The following is a 12,880-nucleotide window of genomic DNA, read 5'->3' on the forward strand; positions in this document are numbered from 1 at the left end:
CTGGATTCCTCGTTTATGGGCTCCAAGTTTGGAATTTCTCCCTCACTTCTACCCATACCTATTTCTGGTTCCTTCCCTCGTGATTGGAGTGGGTTAAAACTTCCTGTTTTCTTTTTCTCAGCTCTTGTCCTACGAGTATCGAGCTCTTGTTTCCTTAAGTTCAATTCTCGTTAGTTATCGTTCCACCTCACTCCGTTTGAGGTCTAACTCTACTTCCTCGATGGTGGGGAAGAATATTTGACCCACCCTAGCCGCACTTTCTATGTCTTGCCTTATTCAGGGGGTGCTGGTATTCGACAGCCTAGAATTCGACGTTTGGAATGGCACTTCTTGTCATGGACCGAGTCGAGTGCTAGTTGACGGACCCATGCCTGCAGATTGCGCTTCTTCATCACTAATTTGGAGACCAAAAAATCCTCAGGCAGTATCAATGATACCACTGGACTTGGTTGGGGAGGATGGTTTCTCCTCTTCCCTAATCCCAGCATACCTCAGCCCTTCTTCCATGGACTCTTCGCTACTAGTTTTAGAGCGATGTGGTCAGGTTTCTTAAAACACTCAGGTGTGTGCTTGCGGAATGTCTTGGTCCCACACTTCTTTGGTAGGAAGATCCTGGGTGATTCGATGCACTATCGTCGGGCGTAAGATTGTCTTCGATGTGTTTTTCGGATCTTAAGTGCATGTATGTACGATTTGATAAGCTATTTGTCAACCCATTTTGATTTTGCTTTTGATTCTATCGCTCTGTTTCAGAAGCCATGAAACTGCAGAGAATGTTTCACGTCGTGAATCTACAGGAAATGGTTCATAGCGTGAACGTTATCTTGCACTTTCACGTGCTCAATTTTTTTTTTGTCTTTCGGGCTAGATTCCCTCTTTTTGGTATAGGACTCTATCCTTAACCAACCCTTATGTCCTTGGTCTATCCAATCATTAGTTTTGGCCAACCCGTGAATCTGCACAGAGAATGTTTCACGTCGTGAAATAGTAAGGGTTTCATGCCGTGAACAGCTTTGGAATGGTTCACGTTGTGAACGCTTTAATGAACTTTCACGTGCTCAAAAATTTTGATAGATTGTGTGGTGTCACAGGTGTCAGGATAAGGTTTTCTATTTTTGAAAAGGCAATCCCGTGATTTTTGATGTTAATTTTTATGACACTGCTTTCGTGAGTGATTTGCGGTGGCGTGAAATTACAGGAAATGGTTCATGGCGTGAATGACTTTTCTACCCTTTCACGTGGAACTTCCCGCATCAAAGGTTTGTGATTTTGGGTGCATAATACTTATCCATTTGATACCAAATCGATTGTGCCACTCCTAAGGAATGAGATGCAAGTTCTCGGCATAGTTAATGGTCCCTTATGTTTTTTATTTTGAGGAATTTTTTGAAAAAGAAAGAAAACCATATGCCAACCTGCTCCTTCACGTTGGTGTTTTCAGTGATGTGAATATCAAAATTAATAAGAACAAATAGTGAAGCCTTATCCTAAAACCACTCCACCACAAACATACACAACAGCATAACCAATTTCTCACAATTTTTTTCCTACCACACACATCTTATCCATTCATTTTCCACACAATGCACTACCAAAATGCAAGGGCAATAGTGAATCCTATGCAATGGGAGCTGAAACTCCAAGAGGATGGAAGAAACAAAGGTGTTTTCCCAGCAGCGGTGCCAAAAATATTATGGGCTACCTCCAAGAGGGAACTCTACACATTCACCTAATGGATGAGCAATAGATCACAACTATCATATGGTACTTGCCAATGCTTTGATCTTGAGTCCCTTGAGGCCTCCAAGCTTGCATGTTAAGCTCCAAACTCCAAACTCCAAACTCCAAGCTCCACCTCCACCTCCACACTGTCACCATGTGGAGTTGCTCACAGGTAAAGTGACCTGAACATTCATGACATAATTCCATAATCCTTTTAGATTCTTCCAGGCTCACTACCCTCCTAAAAATCTTATCCTTACCTTGCTTGTAAAGAACATCCCCTAGAATTATGTAAGGATGAGCTTTCCTTGTAAGCCTTTGCTTTTGTTGAGGATTCAATCCAGGAGGGAAGTATCCTATATCTAAATAGTGTTGAACATCTTGGAGCTTAGGCCAACCTGTATTCATTAATGCAAGAATAGCTACTTTGAAAGAAGCCAAATATTTAGTAGCCAATTCATCAGCCTTTTGATTATTCTTCCTGTTAACATGTACAAATTTAAAAGACTCAAAAGCTTCTTTTAATTCCATTGCCCTTTTATACAATTCTTGGAGATTAGGACTCCTTGCCTTATATTCTCCTTTCATTTATTGGATGACCAATTGCGAATCCCCTTTAACCTCTACCTCTTTAATTCCATCTTTTATGCAATGCATTGTACTAAGCCACATTATTTGATATAACCTTTAGAAATTCCCTACCCTTGGCCCATACCTCTTTTCCTTATGGATCAAATAAAACTATCCCCCCAGCCCCACATTACCTGGAAGGGCTAAAAGCTCCATCAAAATGCATAGTGAAAGCAGTTGGTGGTGTCTCCAAATCTTCATATACTTCTTCCTTTGTTCCTATTCCTTCTTCCTCTTCCTTCCTTGTAAGCAAATCTACAAGAGAGGCCCTAGTGTTTTCTACAATAAAAGTGAAAGAGAATTCTTGAAGCTCACAAATCCACTTTGTAAACTTCCCTCCTGCTGCTGCAGGATTGGGTTTGCCGAGGACCAAGAATTGTAAAGAAGGTTGAGATGTGAGGAAGAAAAAAGGGCGAGGAAACAAGTATGACCTGAAACTGCAAAAACAAGAGACAAACCACCTTTCTCCATTTCACCATACCTCTCCTCGGCGCAGCATCAGTGAGTTGTCGGCTTGCATAATACACTGGTTGCATATGCCCTTGCTCTCCCTTTTGCAAGAGTATAGCACCCACTGAATGTGATGAGGCACTTGGGTTCACATAAAAATCCTCCCCCCAACTAGGAGGCTGCACAATTGGACTTTGACTCATGCATTCCTTGAGCAAACAAAAAGATTGAATTTAATCGGACCCCCGTTGGAAAGAAACATTCTTCTTTGTCAACAGATTTATAGGATACATCTTCTCAGAGAACATGTCAACAAAGCGTTGGTAATACTTTGTTTTACCCAAAATCCTCCTTACCTCTCTCACATTGGTAGGTGGTGGGAGGGCCACAATTGCCTGCACCTTCTCAAGATCCATCTCTATGCCTTCTTCTGAGATAATATGTCCCAAGAGAACCACCTTCCTTCGTGCTAAAGCAGCATTTTCCAGGATTAAGACACCCTTTTGCATCATCAATACTTTGCAAGGCCAACCTCAACTTTTTCCCAAGTGATCCATGCGGCTTGAATAAATGCAAAAATCATCCAAAAAGACCCTTATAAACTTTCTCAAGTAAGGTGCAAACACCTAACTCATGAAGCGTTGAAAAGTAGCTGGTGCATTGGTCAAGCCAAATGGCATCACCCTATAGGAATACACTCCCCAAGGGGTGATAAATGAGATTTTCCTTTGATCTTCTTCACAAATCCAGATTTGAAAGTATCCAGAGTATCCATCACACACTGAATACAGCTCATGACCTGCAACTTGATCCAAAATCTCATCTTGAAAGGGTAGAGGATAATAATCCCTCTTTGTGTATGCATTTAGAGGGTGAAAGTCCACACACACACACGCCATTTTTCACCCTTTTTGGGAGTGACTACAACTAGGGAAATCCACTCTTAATTCTCTACTGTAAAAATAAATCCAGCTTCAAGCAAATTAGTTACCTTATTTTTAAGCACCTCCGCTTGCACTACTCCCCAAACGCCTTAGATGCTGTACCACTGGCTTAGTTTGGGGCTTGAGATCAATCTTGTGCTCTACTAGGGTAACTTGGCGTACTTGTGAGTAGCTATTTACAAAAAGGTTAGGAAATCCATCCAACATTTTTAAGTAATTCTCCCTTTCAGTACTTGCTATGGACTCATCAAGAAGAAGTTTATTCTGTTGGTGGAAGACTAGTGAGGTCCACATCTCCTTTCTTGAACATGGTTGAAGAAGTTTCCCCTTCCAAGGCTCCATTGTCTTCACCATCCCCTCGATCCCTTCCCAAGGAAAGACCAAATGTAACTCCCTCCACCTCCCCGTTGAAGGTTCACCTCTTACCACTTTCTTGCGAGACGACTCTTGATATTGTAGTGGACCTTCTTATTCTCAGCTTGTAAAATAAGATCACCTGTCTCCCACTTTTGAATTGCCTTCACTTGGCGAAGCCATGGCCTACCCAATATCAATGGGTAAGCCCTCCTGGAAAGTTGTAAGCACAGAAATACCACATACATCCACTCCCGAATTCTTGACAATTCCTAAGGTTTTCACCCTAGTATTATCAACAAGTTTGATGCGATAGGGAGAGTTAGTAGAAGACAACTTTAAATCGGCATCTTTCATTGTTTTTTCACTCATGACATTGATTGACGCACCTCCATCAATGTATGCATTAGAAATTGTTTGTCCCTCAATGATGACATCAATCAGGCACATCATCTCTTACGTCAATATCCACCTTTTGAGCCATAGGAGTCCCATTATCCCTCTTCTTCTTTTTCTTAGATTCCCTTGTGCTAGCCAGCTTACCCCATTCCTTTCTGAGCTTTGGAGAGAGTGCCAAAAGCTGCCCAAATGTGATTTGTGCCGTTTTCTCCCTAAGACTTGTTAAGAGGTCATAACTAAGAGATCCTTGTCCAAGAGGAAAGTCAGATTGTCCAATTTTTCTCCTAGACGACTTCTTCTTCTTCTTATTTTTCTCCTCTTCTTCAGATTTATCTTCTTGTTCTTGTTCTTCTTGGCTCTTAGTTTTACGACCCCTTTTTGCCATTAATGGCATCAATGTTTCCTTTTCTTCTTCTGAGCATGTTTCCTTTAAAAGTGCTAAACTTTTATCCTCTCTTTTCCTCAATTTTGGACACTCACTACGATAGTTCCCCTTCTCTTGACATTCATAGCACGTGGTGACACTACTTCTATCCCTAGGTTTATCCTCAACTCGTGGAACCCTAGTGTTATATGTACATTATGTGTGCTATGTTATATACACATTATGTGTGCATATACTAGGAGGCTAACCCACATTAGTCTTGTGAGCATAGGAGCATGGGAACAAGCTCTAGTGGAGCATGGGTTAGGACTAACCTTAAGGATTAAGGTTAGGGTCAGGCATCCAAGGGTCACACATGGGAAATGGAAAGTTAAGAGTCACTTGAGAGCCCTCCTATATAATAGGGGCATGGGGCACACTCAAGGGAGCTTGGAGCTTGGAGGCTTGGAGGCTTGGGCTATGGTCTCTTGTGTAGAGGTCCATATCTACTCATCTACCATTTCACACTTTAGCTACATGCTATTGGATTGGAGTTATACCTCTTGATGGTATGGGACATCAAGGTAGAGGTATGATGTATTTCATTTATTATTCATGTGTGCATCCCTTGGGCTCGGGGGTGGTTGGGTGGTTGAGTTTATGCCTGATTTATGCATGTTTATGCATAACAATTATCTAGAGAGATCTTAGGGTTTTAACATTGGTATCAGAGCAATCTCTATTTAATTATTGTTGATTTTTAAGTAAATTTTAATATTTACTAATAAAAATATTATTTTATTGATTTGTGTTGCGTGGACCATCGATATGGTGATTGGAACATGTTTAACTACAATTCAATGGATGAATCGATGTTGCGGGGAAGAGTGGAATAGTTCAAACTTATAATGCAAGTACATACCAACCACATAGTAGAGAAGCAACACGAGACATGTGCACAAAAAATTTGCAAAGAAGTTTTCGAGGAAAAGCTAGGTAACATGTGTGTTTTTGTATACGTGCCTGAGATTGCTTTTACTATATCTTGGCATGCAAGGCATGGTCATACTTGCAAGGATTGTAGCTACATGTGCCTTGGAGTCAAGTGCTACAAGACGGTGACTTCTTGCTCCATCAAACCATAGTGATGGAGGTGGCCTCTATGCACGACAATATCCATCATTGAGGTAAAAAAAGAGGCCGATGATCGAAGGGGTAGTTACAAGATGAGAATCCAAGAGGCAAGATGGGATGAGAGGCAAGGAGGCTTAGGCGTTGTTGACTATATGTAAAGCTCATAAAAGAGACAAAGCTTGTGTGGTGTTGTTCAAGATAGAGCGGATAGAAAAAAGTTGGATTAAATGACACCAAAATGCAATAGGTGAAAATGCATTTCCTCCAATCGTATAGCCCCAACTTTCCAAGATATTAAACAACACACCTTAGGGATTGGGCACTGCTCCACGCATGACAAGTCCAACACGAGAAGTGGAGAAATTCGACAATGTTGCGCTTTCACACTGAAAGAAGTACTTTGAGGCCCATTGAGATTTTGCTGGAAAGTCCTACAAGGATTGACAAAATGACATCTAATTTTTCTCATGATGGAAAGTAGAGGGGATAAAATAAGAGTGCATGAGTTAAGAAAAGTGAAACCATTCAATATAGTTTCAGATGGCCATACCTTTATCCCAATGATTTTGGGTTGCTAGTAGCATTGAGAAAGTTTGGTTGAAACATTTGAATCAAACACAACATGCTTCTAAATCTATTGGGACACCCTTGCTTGCAGTGGACTTGACCTCGGCCATACCTTTATCCCAATGATTTTGGGTTGCTAGTAGCATTGAGAAAGTTTGGTTGAAACATTTGAATCAAACACAACATGCTTCTAAATCTAGTGGGACACCCTTGCTTGCAGTGTACTTGACCTCGGCTAGACCCCTAAGATGTCTAATTGAAACTATGTAAGCTATTGAAAATTGACAATGCTAAATTATATAATGTTGATCAGAGGTAGATTGAAAAGGTTGTTGGTGAAAATGGGTGAAAAGGTAATAATTTTGATGGTGTAAGCTAAATGTAATGGTTTGATGGAGAAATGCTAGCTTGATTAAGTAAATCTAGGATAGAGAGAATCTAGGATTTGATTAAGGGAATCAAGGGAGAGAAAAATGGATCTTTTGAGGGCTTTAAATCTAGATACACCATCGCTCCTGGAGAACTTGATGAAATAAATGAAATCCTTTGAGTAAGAGTGAAGCTATACCTTATTTAGGCTCATGTTTGTGCCTATCATTTATTATGGATATCTTGTTTAGGTTTGATCCTCTTGAGATCCAAGCTTTCAATTTAGTATAAGAGCTAGAATTAGAGGTTTATGAGTGCATGCAACTATTAGGTTTTTTCCTAGTATCTTCCATATGTTTAATGTTTCTTTCCTAGTGGGAGTAGAGAGAAAAGAAAGAGCTTAGTGAGAGAATCCTTATCTTCCCTAAGTCTAATGTTATTTTCCTTACAGGAGTAGAGGGAGAAGAAAGAGCTTAGTGAGAGAGAATCTATATGAGTAAACTAGCATAAAATCCATAAGAGGATAGCAACTAGTAGGAGCTAATTTGCAACCGTAACCATTAAACTCCTCCCTTGCAAGTCATATTCGCATTAGCAAGGCCCAATTCAATATACATTTTTATTGTCCTTTGTAATACATTTTGTAATACATATGTAGAAGAACTTCTTTTTTGAATTTTAGGTGATGGAAAAGAAGCCAAGATCAATGCGAGGAGAGAGTGGCGTATGTGTTAGATTGATACATCTAGATCTTTTTTTATAGCCTGACACTCTTCCCAATGATTTCTCTTAACAACCTAGGAACATAAAGACCTTGAACTACATTACAACAACTCTCTGTTTTTTACAATAACCCCATAGATGTGCTGACCTTCATTATAGCGAGTGCAAACTTCCATCAGCTTTTTCTACCTCCCACAACCTACTCCACATTCAAAAGCATAGATTTTGGGCTAGCTCCTATTCAACCTCCATGAGTAGAAAGTTTACACGACACCTAGTTCCTTCTCCCAGCCCGATTCAATAAGAAAGTAATGATGTTTCTATATTTGGTTTCCTAGACACTTTGGTGTAGAAATCCTTAGGACATAAGGTATTGAAAGACCAAAACGCTTAAAAGACTTCTGTTCTTAGGATGTTTTATAGAAGAGTTTTAAAGTTATGGGGTCCTTCAAATGCATAGAAAGAAGAAAGCGTGCAAGCATAGAAGGGTGTATATACTATTGGCAAAGGGTGTAATATACTCCTTGAATTATGTAAGTAATGATGGGTGTATATACTATTGACAAAGGGAATACTATACTCTACACCCTAAATGTTGTAACTTTTCTAGGTGTATATACTATTGTGTACTATACTTTACACCTTAAATTTTGAAACTTTCGTAGGTGAACCCATGTATACTAAGGAGATTCTCTCGCCAAACCTTTATTGAAATTAGTCATAGGATCATTAATATGATACCACCACTCATTACCTCCATCCATTTTGAATTTTCATGTGATTCTAACATTGTACTTGCATGGTTTCATGAAGGGAGACTCTTCTCTTACACCGCATGCAGTTCATTCAACCCACCTAAGTGCAAACTATCCATTTTGACAACACATCCAATCACCAAGATCTCTACATGTTAGCCCATTTTAGGGTTTTCTCAATTGTTTTTTGTTTGTTTTCATTATGTGTTTAGTCTTTTATGTGAATTCTTCTCACCATCACACCCAATCCCAATGTACAATTCAACCCATAAGTTTCAGGTTTCTTTGTGGAGGGTCTGTATGTGGGCTCTTCCCATTGGTTCCCCTTTTTGTAAGCTACTGTGTAAAAGGTGGAAAGAGGGCTTAAGCTTGATGACTTGGATGGGGGATGCAGAGTGACAAGTAATTCCATGCTTAATTTGGGGTTCTGGTGGACTCACAAATTTAACCCTCCCCTAGGATTACTTGACACCACTTTTGCTAAGAGATTGAATAATAAAAAATTAAAAGACTAAATGACTGTTGGGACTGGTCTTTGATTGGATGGAAGGATCTGTATCAATTAATTTGGGAGTTTCACTTTACTAGAAGGGAGAGAGACTTGACGACTCTTGTGATTAATCAACCTACATAATGGATAGTTTTCCACAGCTATCGATGATACTTGTTGGATTAAGGATTGGGCTTGGGTTAATGGAGCTAAGCTAGCAAATGGCAAAAAAAGAGAATTATATATAGAGCTGAGAAGGGGAGAGAACAATGTTGAATATTGCAACAGGATATGGAGAGTGAGTTGGGGAACTAATAATTAGGAAAAGAGGTGGAAACAGATATGGGAGAGTTAGATGCCCAAAAAGTTTCAGGTTTCTTTGTGGAGGGTCTATATGTGGGCTCTTCCCATTGGATCTAAATTGCTTCACAAAAACTTCACTAATGGAAGCTGCCCCAGATGTACAACTGCATTGGAGGATAACAAACATGCCTTTTGGGATTGCCCAGCCATCAGGGGTGCTTGGGGAAGGATTGGAAAATGGGTTGGGTAGGCTCTAGGAATCCAGAGCTCACTAGAGGGACTGGTTAGTTGGAAAATGGGCATTTAATGATGAAGCAAATTGACCACACCTTTGTTGCACTCATAGAGGATCCAGTTGGGACCAGGTCCACAGTTAAAATATGGTCTAAGAAAGGTGACATTTTAGAAAAAACAAACCCCACGGGCGGGGGTGTACCACAAAGGCCATGATGGAAGCTTGCATATATTACTAGGGTATCAAATTGCATGGGGTGAGTCTAGTTTTTTGCTAGAAGATGAGAGACGGGCTTTACTTTGTAATCTTGTAAATGAAGTGAAAAGAGAAAAGGAGTGACTTTCAGATGTAAGTGATTTACTGGTGTACCTGGCTTTTTCTGGTTAATATAAATATTTACTATTGGTATAAAAGAAAAAAAAAAGAGAGACGAGCACCCTAGAAACTAATAGTATAAAAGAAAAGAAAAAAAGAGAGACGAGCACCCAATGGTATATATATATATATAAGAACCTTCGAGGACGCGCTCTCGGCACGCGCTCTCGCTAGGTATAAATAGGGTAATTTAGCACAGAACAGGCGTCTTTGATCAACCCACAAGCTTCTTTTTTTGCCCTGCCCACAGCTTCTTTGATCAACCCACGAGCTCCTTCGCCTCATACGTCGTCGCCATGGCCGCTGCAGTGCACGGAGGCCACCACCATCACCATGACTCGGCACATGAGCAGGAAACCATCGTCTGCAGATTCTGGCTGCAGGGCAGGTGTACCCGCAACCCCTGCAGGTTTTCCCATGCCCTACCGGCTAACTCAGAGCGGAAGCCTTCTTCCAATCTCACCTGGCACAGGGGGCCGATATCCAAGCCCTGCTCGTTCTATTTGCGTGGCAGCCCCTGCCCCAAGGGCGACCAGAGTTGCTGCAAGTTCTTGCATGCACACACGGAAGGCGCAGCTGCCCTCTTCACCGAGTTGGAAGGCCACAGCAAAGGGTGTTCTTTGACGGGCATAGTCCTCCCTCAAGGCTCCAACACCCTCTTCACCGGGGGCCGAGACCGGAAGGTAAAGGTGTGGGATTGCGAGTCCGGCCGATGCATCCAGGCCATCCCTTTAGAGGGAGAGGTTGGGTGCCTCTTCAGCAATCCCGAATGTCTGTTTGTCGGGATTCCCAACGAGGTCCAGGTCTGGAATCTGAAGACCCAAGAGCAACAGAAGCTTTGCGCCGCTCCCGCCGGCCAGGTCCGCGCTTTGGCTGCTGCCGATGACATGCTGTTTGCCGGGACTGACTGCGGTGTCATCCTAGTATGGAGGTTCGACTCCCAAGCACACTCCTTGGTTCCAGCTGCTTCGCTATCCTCGGGCGCCCACTCTGGGCCCGTGCACACCCTCCAGCCCTACATGTTGTCCGACAGAAAACTCTTGTTCTCGGGCTCAGCTGACGGGAGCATCCGGCTCTGGGACCTCACTACCGGCCATTGCCTAAACACTCTCCTTGACGCCCACACAGGCCCTGTCACTGGCCTACTCTCTTGGAACCAGTTTCTCCTCTCGGCCTTTGTCGATGGCACGCTCAACATTTGGCAGCAAGAAGGTGCCCAGTTGGATCTTCACTACACCCACACCCCTCCCAAGACTGCGACTGGCCATGCAGATACAGAAGCCCCTGAGCTAATTGCATTATCCGGATTTGTGAGCGAGGACGGCATACCTATCTTGATGTGTTCCTACGCAGGTGAGAACAATGTTGTTCGAGTGTACGAGCTGCCCTCCTTCACAGAGAGGGCCGTCCTCTTCTCACCCGAGCCCATCCAGTCCCTCGAGACCGGGCCCAGTGGGCTGGCTTTCTCAGGAGACCGTGCTGGAAGGCTCAAGGTGTGGCAGATGGGGGTACCCAAGCAGCAGCAGCATCATTGAGCATCCTCTGTCTGTGGGGTCTCCAATGCATGGGAGACAAAGAGTGATTACTCGCCAATGCGTTCTGTGAAAAGGAAAAGATTGTAAATGCTCTCCCACCTTCTCCAATGCATGGCAAATTGATACTCCCCAAAATTTTCGGTGCAAAACCCAAAGGAAACAAGATTTGTAATTGATTCTCCCCAATGCTTGCTGTGCATGGGAGCTGAATGAAATAAAAACACATCACCACCTTTGTCTTTTATTTCTGCGTTTCATAATTGAGTTTCTCTAGCATTAAAAACTCTGTAATTTTCTCCATTGTTGATCAATCAAGGAGTTGCTAATGCAATGCCTGAGGAAGCTGAAGCAGTTATCAGAATTTAAAGTGTAAGAATGTGGGGGCTGTGTGTGTATCAAGGTCTGGATTCAACAGGTTTAATGAACCTTGACATTCCTGTTGTGATGCTCATGTCTTTCTCTGTTGGTAGCACCCTTTGAGAACGCACAGCAAGTGCCACACGTGTTTATTTGTTTTACTGTGATAAGAGCATCATGGAATAAGACATCTCTGCAGATTGAACAGGATGCCTTCGGAAGCACTACGAGTCTACGTTCACTGGAAAGACTTTGCATTCAATGTCTTAGATGTATGAAGAGTTTTGATCTGTGGTATGGCATTTGCAAAGCCATTGGAGAAGCCGTGAAGAGCAGCACTCTGTCATCACGGTGGCTGGGAATAGCATCTATCAAGCACAGCCAAGGGGAAAGATAGATGAATTGATGCAAGTGTAAGGCACAAAGCTGGTGTTTAGTGGCCCATCTGGTATGTGGCACCCTTGTCGATATGGTATCATGCTCCTTTGTGTCTCGATGGGGCAGTGTTATACATACTGACATTAATGCTTGCAAAATGGATTAAGTCATTGCAGAATCTCGGACAAGAGATTGTTCATGAATGTATGCCTGGCTTCAAGAGGCGATCGGGCACTTGGGCAGCTAAAATGCCATGGATGACTTAGGAACAGTTGGGCACTCCAGGAAGTCCCCAAATGCCAATGGGTTTAGAGCAGTTAGGCTCTCGAAAATCCCAATGCATGAATTGTCATGCCCATGTCTACAATCTCCCAAAATGTAATGTGGATGCCTTCAAAGAGCAACACTGTACAAAGTCCCCAGGAAATACCATGCGGCTTTTCTTACAGAAGAATTGGATTATTGCAAAAATTCCATGCTCATGTGTTAGAGCAACAGTAGTTCAAAACCTCCATGAAGTGGTATACCGATATTTTTAAACAAATTTGAAAGAACATTTTCAACTCTTCCCAACAATAAGGTAAAGCTCTCCAAAATACATGCACTTATGCACACATGCATACATAATGAATGAACACACCAATCTCCTACTTATGTTAGTGCCCCAAAATACACACACATAAGCACCAACACATACTTGTCTACATGTTGTGGAAGGTGCAGAGAGGTTTTCTCCTCCTCCGCTGCTTGGGTCCATCTTAACCTTTGCCACCCTATGCACTTGGATGCATAATTG

At 42.2% G+C, this 12,880-nt stretch overlaps 1 protein-coding gene across 1 annotated transcript; it reads left to right on the top strand.

The window, feature by feature from the left end:
- The first annotated feature begins 10,110 nt into the window (after positions 1 to 10,110).
- On the top strand, positions 10,111 to 11,349 carry LOC147616739 (zinc finger CCCH domain-containing protein 17-like). Its single transcript, XM_086777191.1, has one exon. It carries the CDS (start codon positions 10,111 to 10,113, stop codon positions 11,347 to 11,349), a length of 1,239 nt encoding a protein of 412 aa, XP_086633317.1.
- The last annotated feature ends 1,531 nt before the right edge of the window (positions 11,350 to 12,880 follow it).

The sequence above is a fragment of the Cibotium barometz genome, chromosome 38 (genome assembly GCF_041138505.1).
Source record: "Cibotium barometz isolate CiBa-2024 chromosome 38, ASM4113850v1, whole genome shotgun sequence".
NCBI lineage: Eukaryota > Viridiplantae > Streptophyta > Polypodiopsida > Cyatheales > Cibotiaceae > Cibotium > Cibotium barometz.

Coding starts and splice junctions, on each gene's coding strand:
- LOC147616739 (XM_086777191.1), top strand. CDS start 10,111: ATGGCCGCTGCAGTGCACGGAGGCCACCACCATCACCATGACTCGGCA.